The 22,859-nt window shown below is 40.7% G+C and overlaps 2 protein-coding genes across 7 annotated transcripts in view; one reads left to right on the top strand and one right to left on the bottom strand.

The window, feature by feature from the left end:
• Nucleotides 1-15,869, bottom strand: part of CBX5 (chromobox 5) — a 38,810-nt gene extending 22,941 nt beyond the window's left edge. Inside the window, exon 1 of one of the 4 annotated variants that reach the window (XM_019659765.1) lies at nucleotides 15,733-15,869. The gene's annotated coding sequence lies outside the window, so the exon portion shown is untranslated. The other 3 variants (XM_019659768.1, XM_019659767.1, XM_019659766.1) reach the window with 3 other exon arrangements.
• Nucleotides 15,870-16,432: 563 nt separating this feature from the next.
• On the top strand, nucleotides 16,433-22,438 carry HNRNPA1 (heterogeneous nuclear ribonucleoprotein A1). Of its 3 annotated transcripts, none has more exons than XM_019659792.1 (10): nucleotides 16,433-16,542; nucleotides 17,090-17,206; nucleotides 17,507-17,653; nucleotides 17,786-17,996; nucleotides 18,095-18,280; nucleotides 18,567-18,641; nucleotides 18,846-19,004; nucleotides 19,546-19,701; nucleotides 19,958-20,023; nucleotides 22,405-22,438. In XM_019659792.1, exons 1-9 carry the CDS (start codon nucleotides 16,528-16,530, stop codon nucleotides 20,011-20,013), a joined length of 1,122 nt encoding a protein of 373 aa, XP_019515337.1. In that variant the 5' UTR covers nucleotides 16,433-16,527; the 3' UTR covers nucleotides 20,014-20,023; nucleotides 22,405-22,438. The 3 variants fall into 3 exon arrangements, with proteins under 3 accessions (XP_019515337.1, XP_019515336.1, XP_019515338.1); XM_019659791.1 differs by lacking the exon at nucleotides 22,405-22,438 and adding an exon at nucleotides 20,256-20,964; XM_019659793.1 differs by lacking the exons at nucleotides 18,846-19,004; nucleotides 22,405-22,438 and adding an exon at nucleotides 20,256-20,964.
• Nucleotides 22,439-22,859: the final 421 nt, after the last annotated feature.

The raw sequence follows: 22,859 nt of genomic DNA on the forward strand, positions 1-22,859 counted from the left end.
TATATATATATATATATATATATATATATATATATATGTCAATCCCAACTTTCCCTTCAGCTAACAAGACCAAAATTAGATGGCACAATTGTCTAACTCCTCTAATTTCAGATTCCAAAAGATAGGTAGTGTGGTATGTTATTCCTGGCTACTTCTATAACTGTCTACAAGCCAGAAACTCAAAGAAAAATGTGGAAGACCTGCAGTTCAAAGAACTGTGACAGAAGTAAAACCTTTCCCTCCAAGGTGAATAAGGTTCTTTATAAAAATGAAAAAAGAAAATCCACGAAAATTTAACTTTCTTCTGCTGTGTACATCTTGACTATTTGGTCTCTTAGCAGCACAAAAAAAGGCCTTCTCAGGCATCTTTCACCACATTTTCAGTGACTCGGTACATTTCCCTTAAACAACTTGAGCTTGTCTCTTCAGAGCATCCATCAGCTCACAAAAGCAAGGCTGACATCTCAAACACACTAAGCCTCCTTTTACATTTGTGGATGGGAGGGAGGCAGGGAGAATAAATTTTTTAGTGGTAAAATTAAAATTAGTCATTGGATTGTTCAATAATTCTCAAGGTTCAACTAATTCAAATAGTTAAGGAGGTACCCTCTCCTCTTAACTGGAGTTGACTTTGGGCCAAAGGAAGAGGAGGAGGAAAAAGAAGTCTGGCCCCAGACTCACATCAACATGAAGCCTCAAAACACAGTGGAGCTATTCATTGGCCCAAGGAAAGCTGAAGCAAGGCAGCACAAATGGAAATTGAGTTAAGCTCAGAAATATGCACAACCAGGGGGTACTCAAAGAGAATCTAGGTTTTTTGAATTCCCACATTGTTACCATAATCATTTTTAAGAATTCTTCCTTAACCATGCTAAATGGTGCCTACAGTCTGGATTACAGAGGAGCAGGAATTGTTTTTCTTAGCTGAACTCCATATTTGTTTTGCTGTAATCTTTAAAGATTTTTCAGCACTCTATAAAAATATTTCCATCTTGACCAGAAAACCACTCCCAGGATTAAGGAAGGCCATTACTAATCTCAGAATTTTGTTCAAGACAAGTAGCATAAAAAGTTGCATTTATCATTTACTTCAAATTAGCAAAATTTAAGGAATTATTCTAAGTATATTGGAAACCAGATCTCCAGAACTTACTAGCAATAGGTTTGCACACCAAAAAATTGTCTGTACCCATTACTGCCCTGTAATAAAACTAAGTTTTCATTAAAATACTTTTTTCAGAAGAGGAGGTGGGCAGGAGAATGTAGATAAGGGGTTTCAAAATGATTTTTCCATAAATTTAGAAGAGTCCTAAGCTTCAAGAAAAAAATATTTGATTTATTTAAAATAAAAACAGCCTCCGACCTCACCAGAGACAGGAAATGTCATATTCCAGGGAGAATATCCCACCCCACCCCCACTCACCTTGGAATTTCCGGGAGCTGAGCAGTTTAGGTCAGAGCGCTGGGGTTAAAACCAGCCCTGGGTTAGATGCATGCAGTTAAGCATTGTGGCTATGGCCTCCCCTGCCTCACGAGGAAAAACAAGGATTTACATATGTGTTCTTCAGTTTGAGGGAGAAAAGAGGAAAATCTCCCTTTATACCTTCATGCAGAAGAGGCGCCCCAAAGGGAGAAAATGAATGGGGGCTCCCTCTTTTACCTACCGGATCGCCCCAGTTCTTTCTTTCCCTCTGGGCTAACAGGAGGGGCCTCCCCTCCCAGGTCTGGGGCTTGGCGGGCTGGCAGCTCCCCCGCCCCCACCCAGCTGCCTGGGCGCCACTGCGCAGCTGTCCCAGTCCGTTGCCATGGCAACTGGCAGCAGTACTAGACTAAGGGGGAGAGGCAAACTGAAAAGTTAAAAGCCTTAACTTTCCTTTTCAGTGAAGACTGGGTGGAGAAGTTGGAGGGTACCACCCTTGGCCTCAAGGCTAAGACATTCAGAGCTCAAGGGAATAGGTTCTTGGGTTTTAAATCCAAAACTTGTGCTTTTTCCTTCCTCTAAGAGCACTGGGAATTAATCAATAGCATTTTAAGATCTAACAGGATTATAGCTGAACTGTAAGGGGGAGGGGAAAGGCTAGATCCTTCTACAACAGGATCCGTACAAACCACCCAGCCCAATCCAGCCCACCAGAAGCACTTTAGACAAGGCCTCTTCTACCATCTGTCACTGAACAGTTAATTAAAATTGCTTTGGGGGAGGCTAACAGGAAAGGGGGAAGGGAACTATTTCAAAGATACTAAACAACTTTCCTTCTTTGGGAGATTACTAGATACAGAAACAGAACCCAGAGCTTTGAAGCACTACCAAAGAAACTTTCCACTGAAATTATAGGTAGACCAAAAAAAAAAGAATTAATCTTTAAGTAGTTTTTTTAAAAGGGTGGGGAGAGCAGACCAGCCACAACCATTACTGTTAAAACCACTTCTCATTAATCTTGTTATGAAACAAATTTTTAAGTTACTACCCATCTGAAATATATAATTAAAAATTCCACATATCAATAATCCCTAATATTTAAGAAAAGGAAGACTGAGATAAAGGAGAGATATTTAGAGATTTGCAGTCCCACAAATGTTCATTTCTCCTGGCCCTAAAGAACATTTTAGAGAGCTCTGCTTTACAGATATGTGTCTTTAGAAACAGAGGTGGCTGCCACAGGACAGTATGAAAAAGGGACAAAAAGCAACCCAACTGAAAAACAAGCAGAGAACGGTGACTATTTTGGTGGTCGGACATTAGAAATTGTGAGGTATGAGAGCAAAGTGGACAGTTTTCGAGTACAGAGGATTTCCTCAACTTTGAATAAGGAAATCTGCGTAAAATTTGCCTTTTATGACTTTTCCTAACTTTAACTTTTCATAGTTAAGGGATGACAAGAAAAATAAATCTGAGATGTTCTAAATTAAAACAAATACAGCAGCCAGAGTAAAAGAACAAACAGCCTGTTAATAGCTGTGGGCCAGCCCTGACAAAAAACTGCTCATATTTCCTGTATATCTGTTGGAATTTAGAATTAATTTCCAGGTGGCTATTTTTGAGATTATCCAAGAGAGAGAACAGCCAGACACAGGATCTCAGGAGCCTTCGCCTTCTAATTTATACATGAACTTTTCCAACCTGCTGCCCACAACTAATCCAGAGGAGCGGACACTTCTTCCTCGCGGACTCTACCACACCTATCCCAGAACTAGCCCCGGCTCACCTTCTCCCAAGCCTTCTCCCAAGCCGTGTGTCTATAGCTAATGTAAATCCTTTCAGAAGGGTTTACATCATTCTCCTCCCTGCCTGATATATAAAAACACTTGCAAAACTCCGGGACAACAGATAGGTTCTCTTTCCTACCTAGCCGTGATGCTGGTGGTTTAGACTCAATGCCCCAAGATCGGTCTGGTGTTTTTTTTTTTTTGCTGGCAATGGCCTAAAAACCCCTTTCTTTCAGCTGCGGAAGTTAAAATTTTTTGTTTAACAGGGATATGAAAACAATGCCAAAGGAATTAGATCAGGGTTCTGCTTCTGTGATTAGGTTGCCATGTGTGATCTTGAGTAAATAAATTTTAGATCTAACTCGAATCATTAAAATGGGCCAAATAAATCCCCACTGCCTACCTCCTAGGGAAAGAGTAAGTTTATGTCAAAACCAAAGAGCTGTTTCAGACCCCTAAAGTGAAGCTTTTGTAAAAATATTATAGGGCCGAACACAACAGCAGGAAATATGTGACCTTCCAAATTCCTAAGCTGTTAAACCATATCACATGCAGTAACTCCTGCAGCTCAACATGTTAGTAGCAAGAAAGGAGGAACAGTGTCTTTGTTAATTAGGCAATGGTAAACCAATAAACCTTCAGAGGACAGGCAGGTACATTCTCTCTCAAGGGTAAAATACTTATTCTTACGCCTTAAAACTCAGAAAAGCATTGGAGATGGCATTATGAAAAGACTAATGGTAATTCTATGAAGCAGGATGAATGACAGGAAAGAATGAGAGCAACACTAACCTTTCAGAAAAAAAGTGAATTCAAGGAAGGGACAAAAATATTCTGGAGTCCATCTCCCTCCCTAAAACATCAGGGAATAGTCAGATCAATTCCCTCCTTTCCACTCTTAAGAACTGCCTAAAGGGCACATGGCTGAGAACCCTTATTCTTTTGGAAATGGGTTTTATAACAGCTGACAAATCAAATTGGGCCTGATGCCAGGAGTCAGAGTCCAACCATAATATTCTGTAAAGAATGGCATGCAATTGTCTTGTAAATCTCCTGGACAGTCACAGATCAGAAGCTGGCAAGGATGACGACATAGTTCTGATGGAATGTGTCTTATCTTAACCTTGAAGTTACAGATCTGCTCGGGAACAGCAGTAAGAAATGAGAAATGCACTCAGACATGGGAGGGGACATAATTCTCTTTTAGACAGCGCGACCCAGTGTATTAGGGTCAAATGAAACACAAAGCCAGATGGACAATTTAAGGGCTAGAGCCTGGACCAGATAAAGAATCAAGACTGGTGGTTCACGCTGGGCTTGGGAGGAGGGAGCGTCCCAGTATGAGAAATGAGACATGGCTGGCAGGATGATGAAGTGATTAAGGTAGAATCCCGATACCAAGCTGGAGGAAAAGTGGATGAACTTCTGAGTGAAACCTTATCAGTGTGGAAATCTCCATAGGAAGGGGTGAGCAGCTTCTCAAGTTTCTAGAGTCTTTCTGCCGTCATAGCTCTCAGCTCCTTCCTGAACATACACAGGAACTCTCTGGTAAAGGTATCAACAACTACTGATAGATTCTGGCAATTTTTACTGCCTATAAGGACACAAGAAAAGAGCAGGCCCCACCAGTCCTTCACATCAAGGATACAAGGCAAATTCACCTTATAGGCCTCTGAGTGCTAGGGAAAAACACCTAAACCAGGGATCTGGTGAGAAGTCAGCCTTGGGAAAACATCAAAGAGCATTATAGTCAGGCATAGTCAGAACCCACATTCCAAGGGGATGACAGGAGACTTCTTTAACAGATGACTCTTCCAAAAAAGGGGGGGGAGGGGGAGGGGTGAGAAGGTGAAGCAGAAAGAGAGGGACCAAAAAACCCCACACATTATAAGGATAAAAGAAAAAAATGTGTTGAAATTGCCAGTCCCCAGAAATTACAGAAATCTGGGGAAAACCAGAAGAGATGATGGTTAACTATTTGCATTAACCAATTCATCCTGGAACCCCAGAACCACCCACACGGGATGGGGTCTCTGGTATCTGCTCTGTCTAGTTCAGGCTCTGCTCTAGCCCCTTTAGTTACTACTTTTCAATGCCAGCTGTCTTGGTGACTTTAGATCTTCATGTGTAGCACGTTTTATTTTCATCACTATTTATAAGCAAAAGCATATATCTATATATATATATAAATTCTAAATCTTTCTCTAAGCTTTCTTTGTATTATTTAAAGTCATAGAAAATAACTGGTTAAGTTGCCTCACCAAACTATTTGGAAGAGGTAGTCAGACCAATTGTTAAAATAATCATTGAACTCTCTCTTCATTTTAGAGTTTCAATATAAATTTATAAGCCCACTAAGAAGGCAAAAGCCCCCAGAAAGAAGCCATTCTAAAGAGTAGGTGAGGGCATATGCAAAGCTTCCTATCATGTGTATTAATTAAATACGCCACTGATGGGGGTGACTTCAGTAGGCCCGGGCTTAAGAAATTCCTATTTCTCTCCTACCACCCTTGGGGAAAGCTCGTGGCTTAGGTGAAGATTAAATTGTCAGCTACAGCCTTGTCTTGAAAATGTCCTTTATCTAGTATATCGTAACAAAACAGATGAAACGAAACCAAATTTACAAAACCATTTTAATCCGGGTCTTCCCTCTTTACGGATCTAGAAGTACCAGTGGTTTTAGGTTTGTAACACATACTGCATAAAACCTAAATACCCTCTATAAAGATGTTTTCTTCCACTAGATTTATGATTTCCAAAGTATTAGCCATGTGGCATTTTAACAAAAACACAGCATAGAGATGCACATTACAGCTGTCCTGGCTGTCTCAGGTTTTGTTAAATGGGCTGATAACTATCACTCCACCTCCACCAAAAGCCCATGAGCACCCAATTCAAGAGGAGTTAAGAGCTTTTTAAATGTCTGTTTAAGAGACTGGATCAGAAAAGAGTTACAAAGGGAAGATTAACTGTGGTCGTTAACACCCCTATCATTAACAAGCCACATATAGACAACACAAACTTTACTAATAGAGAGTGTGGAGAGAAGAAATGCTCTCCCTTTGGCTAGCACAGCTCCAGTTTGTGGTCTTTTAAAAATCAGGCCGAGGCACTGCTTCAACCAGTCACAGAACGATTCTGGGGCAAAGTATCCTGTTGATTATCCAAGTCTCCTGCTCCAGTGAGCAAGGAAGTAAAGGATTTTTTAGTTTTTTACATTAAAGCATATATATCATAAGTGGAGATAAAGGCTGCCTTATAAATTTTATTTGGTTGTACTATCCTCCAAGTTCTGACCACCATTAAAAATATAAATGTGTACTAAAGCAATTCTCAGAACTGCTTAAAATTTATAAGTCTGGCTCACTGGTACATTTAGCAGTAACATAAATTCTTGATATCTCATTACCAGATCACAATCCCACCAAATAATAATTTTATATGGGATTTGTTTTCCTTTATTAAAGTCTACTGAATTTCTTCTCTGAAGTGTCAGTCTTCTTTAAATTCACTTAGGGCACACTTAAACCATCCCTGGGCAGAAGGTTAGATATCCAATTTTTCTAAGATTTATGAGAAAGTAGAATTTGGCACCACTGGCAAATGTCTTCCAGATGGTGCTTTCTAACAACTCTATCCTTGGAATGCACTGAACTCATCTCAAGGTACCACAGCCTCAGGTGGGTGTTAATCTCATACTCCTCTCTTAATTAAAAGTGATGAAGCATGAACTAGTAGATCTTGTCACCTTTCATGAAGAACCTGGCGATTTCATCATAAATAAATCAAGAAAAATGGGTAACAGCAATGTTTGAGTATATTACCATGAATCTTAGATTTTTACATACCACTTTGGCAGAGCATGTTCACAAAATGCAGAAAGGTTAAAAGAGAGCTGAAGTGTCCACCCCAAATAAGATTATGATCATAAAGCATTTTTCAAACAGCCATAAAATTAAGACTAGTGCTTACCCTGGCATCATCCAGTTTGTGCAGATTTTGGACATCAGCAATTTAAGGGTTACAAAGGCCCCTTCAGGTCATTTCAACAAATCCTCTATTTTAAGGAAGAGCTTCTACTATGCCAGACAATTTATATTCTCCCATATTCTAAGTTTAGTGAAGAGACAGATTCAAGAGACATAGAATTTGTATAACCATAAACTAAAATCTCTAATCTCTAATACCTCTAATCTAACTGTTGAGTTGGTATTAGAATTTAAATCAATATGCTAAAATCTAACTAATACATGCTGACAAAAAAGGAGTTTTGATATAATTGGAATAAGATATCTCAGACTGAAAAACTTCAGGGAATAAAAGAGCATTCCTTCAACATTGGCATAATTTTGTGCTTTGCCATTACCTTGGTGTATTTGCAACATGAATTATATTGAAGTCATAGCTTACAATTTAGATAAATAAAATCAAGCCAGTATTGAACTTTTTCCCATCCCATACAACAATATCCTTGGCAGCTCCTTGGCCATCTATTATGATCCTGACCAATTTCTCTCTGTGGCAATTTAAAAGCTGTAAAAAAATACATAATGGGTGATGACAGGAGAAACAAACCCACACCAGAAATTATTGAACCTTGTAGGTCTTTGCAAGTGTCTCTATTGACATTTAAGTGTGAGTTACTAGGCCACAATATCATAAAAGTGTGCTCTACACTTCAGATATATTGATAGTTACATGCAAAGAAAGGCCACCATCAGATAAATGACTAAACGAATGGCCAATCTCAGACCACCCAGCTCTTCCACTGAGCATTCTGACATGTTACTTAAGACAAATAAGATGTTTCTGATTCTCTTTTTGTCCAGTTTCCAACTACAATCCCAATTCAAATCCTAGACCAAAGGGATGATTAATATAGCAATTCTAATTCTTGCTCTAAAACTGATTGGTTGGTTATGGGATATTTATTGAGGGCTTAGTGTCAAGCATCGCATGAGCACTGAGTCTAGCCCAGTCTTCGACTTAATGGTTAAGGATTTTAACAGTTTCTCCTTGGTTAAGTCAGTGGTTCTGTTTCCAAAAAAGCTACTAAAGGGGCAACTTGTTAACAGTGGCAAGATCAGGACTAGGAATAAGGAGATGTGGGTTCTATCCCAACTAGACCACTGAAAGGTCCAACTTCACTTCACCTCAAGGGTGTTAGTTATTTGCCCTACTTATCTCATAGGTCTATGAGAAAAGAAAAAGAACTAGAAAACACTTTAAAAATGTAAAGCAAATAAAAGTTAAATGTCTGATAGCAGATGAAGTTAAAAATAACAAATGTTTTTATAAGTGTTCTATTTTCCTGAAGACTGTATAGAATTGATGTTATTTCTTCTGCAACAGTCTGGTAAAATTTACCAGTGAAGGCATCTGGGCCTGGACTTTTCTTTGTGGCAAGGTTTTTAACTACAAATTCTATTTCCTTAATAGATATAGGACTAGTGAGGTTCTGTATTTCTTCTGAAGTGAGCTTTGGTAGTTTGTCTTTCAAGGAGGTGATTCATTTCATCTAAGACATTGAATGTGTTGGCATAGTTGTTCATAATATTCCCTTACTAGCATTTTAATGTCTGTAGGATCAGTAGTGAGTGATATGCCTTCTTATTCCTGACATTAGTAATTTGTATCTTTCTTTTTTTTCCTGATCAGATTTGCTTGGTTTAATTTTAGTGATCTTCTCAAAACACCAACTTTCAGTTCATTTTGTTTTTGTTTTATAATTCATCAACTATTTACTGCCTTTCTTCTGCTTACTTTGGATTTAATTTGCTCTTTTTCTAGGTTAAGATGGAAACCTAGGTCACCAACTTTAGACCTTTTTGTTTTTTTAACTGAAGCATTTAATACTACAAATTTCTAAGCACTGCCTTAGTTGCATCTCACAAATTTTGATACGTCATGTTATCAATTTTGTTCAGTTCAAGATATTTTCTAATTTTCTTTGTGATCTCCTTTGATCCATGGCTTAGAAGTGTGTTGTTAAATATAATTGCAGATGTATATATTTCAGGTCTATCTTTTTTTCTATCATTTAGTATGACGCTTTATCATTAGTTGTGCAAAATTTAGGATTGTGGTGTCCTCTTGATGAATTGATCCCTTTATCACATAACCTGGTGTTAGCTATTTCCCCTACCTTTCTCATGCCTGTTATGGAAAAAGAACAAGAAAACACTTTGGAAAATACACAGGAAAAAAAGTAAAATGTGGGATAGAGGAATTTAAAAGTAACTTTAATGAATTTCCTGAACTATCTGTAAGTTTTATCTATGCTTGTCTCCAACTACTCATAGAAATGAGGTTTGCCTATGTTTTGAGATCCTTAGATATAATTTATTGTTGAAATACTGAACAAATTAGCAGTATATTACACTCCACAGCTCTGTGTGAGGTGAGTTTTACTGATTTAAAGATGAGAAACAAGGCATGCAGAGTCCAAGGATTTGCCTGAGAAACCAAACTTCAGACAGATTTCCCAGCCCGTCGGCTGACCTCTTTAGCACAGGGCATTTTATTCCGACATAATTATGACTGCTGGCTTAGATATGAATTTGCTTTATTCTGAGAAATGTAGATTACAATCAGAAAAATACTTGAATTCAAGTTGACTCTTCCTCCATGGAAGAAATAATGAGTGTGTTATAAAACTTGATCTTGAAATAGTCCTTTCAACAATACCATCTTAATCCCACGCTTTCCAGTGTCCTTCTAAGCGATGAGGCACTATGGAACAGGCACTCAGTAAATTTGGAGAATAATACATGCGAAAAAATTTTAAACTAGGCCCATGACCTAGTTCCAGGCAGAAAAATCTGTCAGTGTTTAATTTTGATGAACTACTCTTACTGGAAAGCAAATCCGATGATAATGGAAAATGGCCCAGCTGGTCCGCGACACTCTTTTTAGAAAATCACACACAATTAACAAGTACAGGTTTGTTATCCTGTGTTAATACCCCAGGGACTTGACAACCAGTCAACAACTCAAGTCTTCTGTCTCTCAAGTCCTAGGCAAGACCACCACAGGACTATACTGGCCCAAAATGTTAGAATGAATTATTGATCTGCATTTAAAATTACTGACTTCAAAAATAAACTGCAAGATATTTTAAGAGTCACTATGAGTGTTAGGTCTAGAAGGCTGTTAACTACCACCTACCCAATTCCATCCATATAAGATGAAGAAACTGAGGACCGAGGAAGGCACAAGTGGCTCACCCAAGGTTACTATGTCATTATTTAATGGCAGAAATAGGAAACCAGGTTTCCTGAGCCTTGCCCCCCACCCCCTCATTTGCCTCTCATTTTTTTCAAGTAACCTTTTCTTTTTTGAATTAAGTAAAATTTATTTGGATAGGGCTTAGAGAACCAGAGTGTAATGGTCTGCATGATGGCCCCCCCAAAATATCCATGTCCTAATCCCCCCAACATGTGAATATTACCTTATGTGGTAAATGATGTGATTAAAAGATGTGAAAGGAGAAATTTATCCTGGATTATCTGGGTGGGCCTTAAATGCAATCACATGTATAAGAGAGGCAGAAGGAATTCTGAAATAGATACAGAGAAAAGAATGTGAATGTGAAGACAGCAGGGAGAGATGAGGTCACAAAATGAGGCTGACACCAGAAGCTGAAGAGGCCAGGAAAGGGCTCTCCAATAGAGCCTCCAGAGGGGGCTCAACCTCTTAATTACAGACTTCTGCCCTCCAGAATTGTGAGAGTAATTCTGTTGTTTGAAGCCACCAAGTCTGTGGTAATTTGTTACAGTAGCCACAAGAAATTAATACACAGGGGAAGTAAAAATTTAAAAACCATAAACTGGACACATATAAAACAAATTACTGATCCTAAAAGAACTGCTTCAAGTGACCCAAGGACTGCCTAAAGCCTCTCATCCTCATTTCAAAGGGTAAAATGCAACCACAGGATGCAATGTACCCCCAAAATATTGACAGATCTGTGAAGAGAAACTCCGAAAGGTTTAATATTTACATAGCTGCTAAGAACAGTATACATTTCCCCCAAACATGCTAGTTGGTAGAGCTCTTGGGCAGACTAAACATAGGCAACAGTTGTCACTGTGGGTGTTCTGCCAACACAAGTGTAAAGTTGTCATCAGAAATGAATATGTGGCTTCAAGTGGCTCACAGAAATCCAACAAATCTGCGTCTTGGACTCTGCACAAGCCAACTCTTCTCAGGATGACCTGGACTCCTTCCCATTAGTACAAATGATCAGCTAAAGCCATCCTCTACAAGGAGGAAAGGAAAATCAAAGTTTATGTCACAGAAAAAAGATAATTGCCCAGAGTCCAAGTTCATGTGTAAATAGCAGCCATACTGAGTCAGTTACAAGTGATATCTCAAACTATAATTTATTGCTTTTAAAATCAATATACACAGCTTTAGACACAATTTCATGTAAAGGTGAATGGAAATAAAAATAGACCAAGTAAAAGAACAAAAAAGGAAAGAAATGCTTTACCAGGGGTTGTTAAATGGGCTATTCTAATAAGATATATAAATCATACTCTGTGGTTAAATAAAATACCTTAATAAAAGCAAAAAATTACTAGTCTTCCTCAGAAACCTTTGTACCCTGGATACCTTTCTTTTCTAGAGCTATTATCAGGGCTCTAAAACCACCAAAACTTTCCCAGGCATATAAAAATCTAATCACTTCAGAAGATGTTCTTTCTCTTTTTCTCACCATCACTCTGCTTATCTATTACCCAGATAGAAGCTTTCTACTGATTGGTTTTCAGTGAGATGTGTTATTTTCCCTTTTAGGTTTGGCTGCAATAGTATGCCTCTAAGGCAGCGGTTCTCAACCTGTGGGTTGCAACCCCTTTCACAGGGGTCGCCTATTTAAATTACGATTCATAACAGTAGCAAAATTACAGTTATAGAGTAGCAAAGAAAATAATTTTATGGTTGGGGGTCACCACAACATGAGGAACTGTATTAAGGGGTCACGGCATTAGGAAGGTTGAGAACAGCTGCTCTAAGGTCTAAGCACAGATGCTTGGAATTTAATTTTTGTAACACATGCTCAACATTCTGTCTTGTTAACAACCAAGCCAGGTTCTACAAAGGCAATGAAAAAAAGTTTCAAGTTAGACAATGTGATAGTCCCAAAATTTTAACGAAAAATTACGCACTAAACTTTCCCCACCAGAGAAACGTTCAGCAGACCTATTATGACATTTTAAGAGAATTCACAGTAAAACAAACAATTTTTACTTGCACACCACAGTAAACCAAGGACTCTGTTCAAAGCCTAAAATCTTTCAAATGAAAATATATCAGATATCAAGTAAGGGTTCACTGATTGATTTGTTTATAATCCAAGTAGCTGGAGATGGCAGGAATCCACACAGAGAGTAATATAAGGTGACATAATTTAGTTACCTATTCTTTGGAATAGTTGTTTTTCTTTTTTCTCTGAACTGTGGGTCAGTCCACAACTGTGAAATCAGTTCAGCAGAAAATGACCTGCATGTTTAAGAAAATAAAATAGTGTGCTGTAGATGCAAAAATATCAAGAGTGCTTTGCACATTTGTAGAGTGAAACTTGTTTCAATGTGTGTACAGAGTCAGTATAAAATGTTTTTTTTTTAAAGATTTTTATTGGGGAATTGGGGGGATGGGAACAGTGCTGGGGAATAGGGGGAAGGGGAACAGACAAGTTGCTGTCCTTTTGTTCTTCAGTCTAGCTGTGGACGTTGCTTCACTGGCCCAAGTTGGCACCATCATTGCGCTCTTCTTTGGCGAGGCAGATCAGTCGCCGGCTTCTGGACGGCCACTCACTGTGGCTGCTGGCCGCTGGCTACATACGGTAGCCCATGGCAATCCACTGCCACAGGGGCTGCAGCCTACGCCGTCGCGGGCGACTCATGGCAGCCCAGCTCCAGGTTGAGCTGTTGTTCAGCATCTTAGCTGTGGAGGGCAGTGTCACTGGCCCTCATATGTGGGATCCGAACCGGGGCCCTCTGGCGTCCCAAGCCAGTTCTTAACCATCGCGCCACTCGGCCGGCCCTAAAATGTATTTTTTATTAAGGGTTAAGATCAACAAAGTTTTGAGACATTGATCCAAAAGAATCCCAATAAAGGAAAGAGACTTAACTCAGGTGAAAATGTAAGAAGCATCTGGGGCAAATATACCCTCTTAACAAACGTATTTGCCATAATTTCAGAAAGCCAAACACAAGATGCAATCAAACATATTTAAATACTAAAAACCTTAATGAAAATTTCCTTTTATCCAATTGAACAATGACCACACTATATCTGAAGAGATAATCATTAGAATTTAGTGATCTATTTACCAAAGACCACTTCCTAAACACATCACCACCCGTCTCCCTCTAATTTCCAATTGGCAAAGATTTTGACAAGATAATCAACTCTAGCATCTGTCAGTTTAGATCAATGGTTTTCAACTGGAGAAGATTTTGTCCCACCAACACCCACCCCTAGGACATCTGGTAGTGTCTGGAGACATTTCAATTGTCAAAAATGGGGGTGGAGGGGGCCGGCCGAGAGGCGCAATGGTTAGGAACTGGCTTGGGACGCCAGAGGCCCCCGGTTTGGATCCCACATATGAGGGCCAGTGACACTGCCCTCTACAGCTAAGATGCTGAACAACAGCTCAACCTGGAGCTGGGCTGCCGTGAGTCGCCGGTGACGGCGTAGGCTGCAGCCCCTGTGGCAGTGGGTTGCCATGGGCTACCGTATGTAACCAGCGGCCAGCGTGAGCGGCCGTCCAGAAGCCGGCGACTGATCTGCCTCACCCGGGAAGAGTGCAGTGATGGTACCAACTTGGGCCATTGAGTCGATGTCCTCCACAACTAGAGTGAAGAACAAAACGACAGCAACTTGTCTGTTCCCCTTCCCCCAATTCCCCAGCACTGTTCCCATCCCCCCAATTCCCCAATAAAAATCTTTTTAAAAAGGGGGGGGGGTAGGGGGAGCTGAGTGCATTTATCCTGCAGGAAATGTCAGTAGTGCTCAAGTTAAGAAAACCTGTAGATTCAGACTGTATTTTTTTCAACCCTATATCCTTTTAGTTCTTAAAAATTAAGCAGCTGCATTGTTAGTATACCTACAAACACCTTATAACCAAATGTGAAATAGGTTTGTCCTTTTGGAAGTGCCAGAGAACATGGAAATCTCTCCTGTTTGTTATAAGCTCAACTAAAATCACCTTTTATACGTCAGATAGGTCTCTAATCATAAGGGAGCGTCATACGTAGTTAAACTCACTACAGTGTTTAAAGATTTTTCTCTTGACTTTAAATAAATACATCAGTGAGTAAAACCGTATCTATTCTGATACAGCCAAAATGTAGTGAAAATTTCTATTTTAGTAAAAACCATGGCGTAAGCAGAATGGGCATTACCTAAAGGGGATGGACCGCATCTAAAATACACACTTTTAAGTAAATATATGTCATCAAAAGGCAATGGAATAATCCAGGTGATGGATGAGCCCTTCTGTCCACAACACCCTAAATCAACTGACTTTTTAATTTTAGTCACAAATTATTATCTCTGCAAAGGTTTAAACATTAGAGATCCAATCTGCCTCGATCCCACTGTATTCCTAGAGGTAACACACTGTTATGTAGCTTTCCAAAACTTTTTCTATGGATTTACAAGTATCGAGTTGTCCATGGAAATATGCATTATTACATAGATTTTTCTCAGGCACCTTTCCACGACAGTACATAGAGATTTATCCTATTTATTCTAACATTTCAAGTTGGTCTTCCTAAAGAAGCTAGTTAGTTCTCCAAGTCAAAAGACCTTCTTTGCTCCCTCTGAAACCTATAGTGGATGGTGGGATGTACTGACGTGGGAGAAAAAAATGCCAAACTCGAGATATACAGGAGCAAACGTGTAGTTTTCCTACCAGAGAGGCTTATGGAATGGAGGCTTAAAGGATTCGTTAGAGGAGTCACTGTGTATAAAATATCCACCCCGATGCGCCATCACAGGAACTGCCTTTCCTCACCAACACAAATCCAGGACCTCCGTCTTTTGAAGCGCTGATTGGACGACCTGGGTGAGCGCTCTCTGTAGGTTGTCCTCCTACTGGCTCCAGATTTGGTCCATCCATTTTACCGCCCAACTCCCGCATTCCCCATTGGAGTCAAACCGCTGACTCCGAGGGGCCCAACCTACCGCGCGCTTCGTGCTCATTGGCTCAGTGAGATGCTGCTCAGAAGGGGAAAACCCGCCTCCCACATTCCGATGGCCCAAGGACCGATCAGTCGGCAGCTAAAGGCAGACCCAATTGGCCTATACACTCGCCATTCAAACTCTTAGACGGCAAAGCGCCGCAGAACCTACAGGGATAAAACATCCCGCCCCTGTCCTTCCATTGGTTGGCCGGACCCACCGCTCCCCCTTCACTAGCCCCCACCCCGCGGTCCATTCATTTCACACAATAACGGGCCCAGTTGGAGTCGGTTCAAGACCTTGTATGGGTAGGCAAGACTGTCCGCCACTTACCCGGGATCGAGACCGATCACTCACGCTAATGTCTTCCCTGTTCTTCTGTGGTGAGGCCGGACCACAAGCCACAGCTGCCGCCGCCTTCTGCGCAACGCCAACCGCCCGCCAAAACGGATCCTTCCCTGCGCCTGCGCGACCAATCCTGGGACCAGACCGTTTTCTCCGCCCATTACGCCTGCGCAAAACGCGGCACAACTCCCGCCACTACGCAAGCGCTGTAGGTTCGCTGCCGCCTCCCGCCCGCCATTTCACGTGTTCCAAGAGTCAGGCGGAACTTCTTACTGCGCCTGCGTAAGCTCGCCATTTTACTACACATGCGCTCAACAGGCGGTTGTTGCAAAAAATAAAATTCATTCGCTATTTTTGAATACATTGCATTAATCATGCTTTGACACTGGGTAGAATGTAATATTCGTGGGGTGGAGGGTTAAAAAAGTGTTTAAATACCTTAGGTACGTTCAAATATGAATGATTGGTTGGCTAGCCAATCACACTAGTTAAGAATAATATTACATGGGAACCAATGGACTGCAAGGGGTGGAGACTGCGTAGAACGCCCAAGAGGATGACGTTACGCAGCAATGCGGCGCCACAGACCAATAGTAGTAGGAAGCTATTTCAAATAGCCAGTCAGAGCTACTCAGGGGCGGGGTCTACCAATGCCGTAAGCGAGGAGGCGGGATAAAAAAGCGAGGCCGAAGGTAGGCTGGCAGATACGTTTGTTAGATCACTCCTTTCTGTCGGTGGACGCCGCCGAGTAAGCATCGTTAACTCTCCCTTCCCGCGGTCGTCATGTCTAAGTCAGAGGTGAGTAAGATTCTGTCCAACTTAGTTTTCTCCCTCGTCCCTTCCTGAGTTGGGTAGGATGCGGCCCGGATTGGCTGCTTGCTCCAGCCCATTCGGGCAGTTCTTTGGTCGCTGCCAGGGCCTACCCCTCCCAAAGTTCAGGTCGCCATTTTGTCCTCGTCGCCATGAGGCCGCCGTCCTGCAACCCTTAGTTATCACGCCGGCCTTGGTCCTCCTGGTAAAACGCTTAGGCACGCTAAATCGATTTTTACCTTGTCTCAATGGGCGAGTTTTTTTTTTAAATACAGCTGTAGTCCCTTATAGGCGATGCATTCCTCCCGCCCAGTCCTTTTGTTGCGCGTGCGTCGGAGGTAGAGTAGGGACGCATGCGCTCGCCGTGTCCCAGCCCCCAACATACCGCCTCCCCAATGGGGCTAAGCACGTGGCTTGCTGCGACCCGCGGGAACAATAAGTGCTATGTACGTTGCTGTCTAATTTTGCCTCTTTTGTTTGGAAGATGTTTTGTCATATAGGCCCACATAACGCTTTCCCCTCCCCCCACTCTTAGTCTCCCAAAGAGCCTGAACAGCTACGGAAGCTCTTCATCGGAGGTTTGAGTTTTGAAACAACAGATGAGAGTCTGAGGAGCCATTTTGAGCAATGGGGAACGCTCACAGACTGTGTGGTAAGACATGGAAGAAACAAAAGGGCACTGGAAGTAGTTGATTTCGTTGGCTTATCTTGCTATAGTTACTGTCTGAATATTGATGAAGATTGTTAACAGGATTATAGTTGTAAGTAACTTGGCAAGGGAAGGTGTGGCTTTAACTGATGAAAAAGCTCTAAGTAGATTTATGTTGGATAGGTAGAGGTAATTTGGAGGGCTTTGCATAAGGGCTAGCATAAAGTTTCCTGCTACCTTATTCAAGGGCGAACTGACAATAGGTTTTGGAGTCAATATATATTAAATGAATTACTGTCTCAGGTGATGAGAGACCCAAACACCAAGCGCTCCAGAGGCTTTGGGTTTGTCACCTATGCCACTGTGGAGGAAGTGGATGCAGCCATGAATGCAAGGCCACACAAGGTGGATGGAAGAGTTGTGGAACCAAAGAGGGCTGTCTCAAGAGAAGTAAGTGATATTTTTTTCCTTGCATTAGTCATTTAAAAGTGTGTTATTAGGGGGATGTTACATTCAGGGATGTTGGCAAACTTTAATACTGATTTTGCTAATATACATAACTTAATTGGATTTTCCCTTTAGGATTCCCAAAGACCTGGAGCCCACTTAACTGTGAAAAAGATTTTTGTTGGTGGTATTAAAGAAGACACTGAAGAACATCACCTAAGAGATTATTTTGAACAGTATGGGAAAATTGAAGTGATTGAAATCATGACTGACCGAGGCAGTGGCAAGAAGAGGGGCTTTGCTTTTGTAACCTTTGATGACCATGACTCTGTAGACAAGATTGTCAGTGAGTATCAGATGACTGGCGTCTGCCAAGGGGCTTGAAATCCATATCTTACTCTAAATCCTGAGATTGTGTCCCTTTTTGTCGTTGAAATTTTTTAGTTCAGAAATACCATACTGTGAATGGCCACAACTGTGAAGTAAGGAAAGCCCTATCTAAGCAAGAGATGGCTAGTGCTTCATCCAGTCAAAGAGGTCGAAGTGGTTCTGGAAACTTCGGTGGTGGTCGAGGAGGTGGTTTTGGTGGGAATGACAACTTTGGTCGTGGAGGAAACTTCAGTGGTCGAGGTATATGTGGTTATGCTTTATTGGGAATTAAAAGTAAGCTTGTAATTTAATTAGCCCCAGATGACTTGTGCTTTTTGCAACCTGTGGCTGTGACTACTGACTGACATTTCTAAAGTTACAGTTTTATCCAAATGTAGTTCTGGTTTCTGCTAACCAGAAGTTAAACTCTTTGGTATGGAAATGGTTTTTGCAGCATAGGAATTTTTCCCTGAGGTTTAGACATAAAAGTCTAATTCTATGTAATCCACGTACTTCAAACCTGGTTTAAAACTCCACTCTCTTCCAGGTGGCTTTGGTGGCAGTCGTGGTGGTGGAGGATATGGTGGCAGTGGGGATGGCTATAATGGATTTGGTAATGATGGTAAGTTTGTGTTTTTGTTTCTTTAGACATACACAGGTGAAAAGTTTTTGGCAACCTATAGAATAGGTTAGTAGAGACTAAAACTAGTGCATGACAAGCTAAACTGACCATAACAGCATGTGACCAGGCTGTTACCCATTACACTTAAACGGATTTTGATTGTTGAATACTTTTGTCTTATTGAGAAGAATTGTATTCTTGTAGGTGGTTATGGAGGAGGCGGCCCTGGTTACTCTGGAGGAAGCAGAGGCTATGGAAGTGGTGGACAGGGTTATGGAAACCAGGGCAGTGGCTATGGCGGGAGTGGCAGCTATGACAGCTATAACAACGGAGGAGGCGGAGGCGGCTTTGGCGGTGGTAGTGGTAGGTATCCAGTGATCCAGGTACTTGGTGCGGTAGCTAGATTAGTTTTGTAGAATTTGTGCCCTTCTGGGGATTTGGTGCTCTTAAAGCATTGTGTGGTACGCTGCATGGTATCTTTTAATGGACTTGCTATGCTACCTCCTCCTAGCTTTAAGCTGGGGGCCGCCTCACTCCCAAATAGTTGAATAAGTGGATAGTGACATCTTCAGCTGGAATCAGATTAGTTTCGAGTAGCATTTAGAATCTTTAACTTAGTTGATGTATCTAGCATGTGTTTGCAGTGTCCCTGAATGGGTAAAGGCCTTCAAGGCTAGAGAATATGTTCTATGCTGTGTAATGGTGAGTTGGGTAAATGTTTTTTTAAATACTGGATTATTCAACTGAATGCTTTGCCAAGAAAGGATGGAGTGCAGTCAAACATTGGAGCCATCAAGAGTGGGAGGAAGGCAGGCAGGTCATGTGACTTTTCCACTCTGAACACTAGAATTCAGAACTATTATCTTTACCAAGTAATACATAAAGGATTTCATTCCATACCTAGGAAGCAATTTTGGAGGTGGTGGAAGCTACAACGATTTTGGCAGTTATAACAATCCGTCTTCAAATTTTGGACCCATGAAAGGAGGAAACTTTGGAGGCAGAAGCTCTGGCCCCTATGGTGGTGGAGGCCAATACTTTGCCAAACCACGAAACCAAGGTAAAATATGTGTTTGCAGTATTGGAGGGCTTAGTGTACCTATAACAAATGGGTAAATACATTTTAGGTCTGTGTAGAAATAAAAAGCTGACAATAACTTGAAGCCTTCAGGATACTTAAGTGACTAGTAATTTGCAATCAAATTGAAAACATGAGCTTAAACTCTGAAATTTAGACTTTGTTGACTCAAATATAAGAGTGTTAATTACTATTGGCATTTCGAAAGTTTAAAGCAACATATTTATTTTATTCTTAGGTGGCTATGGCGGTTCCAGCAGCAGCAGTAGCTATGGCAGTGGCAGAAGGTTTTAATTACTGCCAGGTAAGTAAACACCTTTTTGTGTTTTGACTTAGTTTTTATAATTGATAATGAACCCAGTAACCCTAATATAGCTGAGCAGTGCAACATAGTTAACATTATAACTGCAGTAAAATTGTGGATATTAAGTTAATGTTCAGATCAGCAAAATTTGTGGGAAACAACTTGCTGTTGGATTGTAGCCTTGAGTCTTAATATGTTTAGATTAACAACTTTATTCCATATTGTTCAACAGGAAACAAAGCTTAGCAGGAGAGGAGAGCCAGAGAAGTGACAGGGAAGCTACAGGTTACAACAGATTTGTGAACTCAGCCAAGCACAGTGGTGGCAGGGCCTAGCTGCTACAAAGAAGACATGTTTTAGACAATACTCATGTGTATGGGCAAAAAAACTCGAGGACTGTATTTGTGACTAATTGTATAACAGGTTATTTTAGTTTCTGTTCTCTGGAAAGTGTAAAGCATTCCAACAAAGGGTTTTAATGTATTTTTTTTTTTGCACCCATGCTGTTGATTGCTAAATGTAATAGTCTGATCATGACGCTGAATAAATGTGTCTTTTTTTTAAATGTGCTGTGTAAAGTTAGTCAACTCTGAAGCCATCTTGGTAAATTACCCCAACAGTGTGAAGTTAGAATTCCTTCAGGGTGATGCCAGGTTCCATTTGAAATTTATTTACAACCTGCTTGGGCTCAGTCAGAAGCCATTGTCTTCAGAAACCTTGGTGTAGTTGAATTGACAGTTACTGTGTTGGTGATCTGGAGCTCACCATTAAAAGAGTCATCCAAGCAGAGTCATGGAGTTTATTTGGTTATTAATGATTGTTGGCACATCCTATGCAATATATCTAAATTGAATTATGGTACCAGATAAAATTATAGATGGGAATGAAGCTTGTGTATCATCATCATGTGTAATCAATAAACGATTTAATATCCTCTTGAATGGAATGACAACTGTATGGATTTGGGACTGGCAGAGCTTTGGACTTTCCCTACCCACTACCCCTGATAATGTTGAATGCTTCTATCACAATTCAAGTTCAAAACTCTGCCAGAGAATAGAAACCAGCTGCTGGCTAATGCCACCCTGTACGTCCACAGATTTAGAAGTATTTGGGAGACGTTTTTAAACTGACCAGCACCAGTAAAAATTTCTTATTAACACAAAAACAGGCTTACATTAAAGGAAAACTGCAGTTTACTTTGTTGTGGTTGGGTGGGTTTTTATAGTGATTTATACAATAGATTAGCCACACTAGTTCGGAGATTAAAAATAAGGAGATGTTGAGGAACCATACTGCTTATAAACGTGCTTAACTGCAGTTTTCCTTTAAACATGGCACAAAATCACACAACGATCCTAAAATGTTAATTGTGTAGAAAATGATTTCTAAACCTTTTTAACAGTTATCCAATCATTGTTATTTGTACATAGGTTCTTTTGAGCCCTCTCTTTGGTACCCTCAATTTCAGTGCCTTGTACCTAGTAGCATAGAGATTTGTTTATCACTAGGACTGTGTATTCCATCCCATGGGTGTGTTACTTGGAAGTTTGGGGAGGGGAGGGGAAGGTGGGTGGAGGTTGGGTGGGAGGTGGAGGGGGGTGGGAAAGGATGGATAATACAGTTCCATGGGTTTGATATTGGCTGAGTTTGCAATGGCAGGTGGAACCTTAACTATTAAGGGAGTTTGCAGATACCTCAGGATTCCTGACAATGCCTTTAAAGATCCAGGAGAGATGTTCAGCTTCTAGGAACTGCTAGCAAGTATAGCGCGAATGGCTTCGAGCTCAGACACTCTACAGCTGAGAGTAGACACTTGTGGTATGTGGAGTACAGATAAGCCAGGGGCAGGCCACGGCACGCTCCATGAAAGCTAGGAGGGAGTGAAGTTTCAGTGACCATCGCAAGGAAGGAGGCAGACAAGAGTAAGGCACACCTGACTCTTAGGACTAGCAGTCAGAACCAGGAGGAAAGGTTTTATTGCTATGCTGGTAGGTAAGAACAGATTTTACTTACATCCATATAGTTATCTAAAATCCAGTTTTCTGTTATATTTTCCTTAATATATTGAGCCAAATTAGTCCAGTTAAGCTGAACTTGGTTTTTCTGGAGATGACACCCTATTCTTGGTGGCTCCCAATTGAAGGAATTGAGCACTTAATTATCTCTGTTGTGCTAATATATATTTGCCCTTTAATTTTTATTTTCTACCTTCCTTTGACCCATTTCCTTAAAACAATGGCTCAACGTAATGCATTAGAATCTTCCCCAAAATGATAGTGGGAGGGTGGGGGGACCACTAATGAGGGGGTGGGGGTTTAGCTTGAGTTGGGACTCGGTCTCAGAGAAAAGCTAGTTCTAAAGGTTGTTTGCTTTTCTAGGGAGGAGTCAGCCACTACAGGCTTACCAACTCATAAAAAAAAAACATTCATCTGCCCAAGTTCATGGCTAAAAGGTAAGTTTTTATGAAATAGTGATTAATAAGAGTGCTTGGTAGTGCCAAAGTAAAGAGACTGACAGTCTGCCTCAGAACCCAAAAAATGAGATCTCCTAATCTGGCCTAAAAGAAAATTAGCCAGGAAAAAGTTATTAAAGCAACTGGGTTCCCAGTAAGTAAAGAGAACGGATGTGATTGTAGAATCTTTCGCTTAATGTAAACACTTCATAACTTTTTTTTCTTTCTACAGGAACATCCTTATGAGGACAACCTTTATCTGAGCCCACTATTTCGTTTTCACTGCCATGCAGTTTTCATTAGCTGCTCTGCAGCTTGAATTAATCATTCAGTTTTAAGAATGAACTTTTTCAATAAAATACATTTAACTTGGTTATATTT

The sequence above is a fragment of the Hipposideros armiger genome, unplaced genomic scaffold (genome assembly GCF_001890085.2).
Source record: "Hipposideros armiger isolate ML-2016 unplaced genomic scaffold, ASM189008v1 scaffold_303, whole genome shotgun sequence".
Classification (NCBI taxonomy): Eukaryota; Metazoa; Chordata; class Mammalia; order Chiroptera; family Hipposideridae; genus Hipposideros; species Hipposideros armiger.

Coding starts and splice junctions, on each gene's coding strand:
- HNRNPA1 (XM_019659792.1), top strand. Junction 18,281..18,566: donor AGGAAACTTCAGTGGTCGAG/GTATATGTGGTT, acceptor ACTCTCTTCCAG/GTGGCTTTGGTGGCAGTCGT. Junction 19,702..19,957: donor TGCCAAACCACGAAACCAAG/GTAAAATATGTG, acceptor TTTTATTCTTAG/GTGGCTATGGCGGTTCCAGC.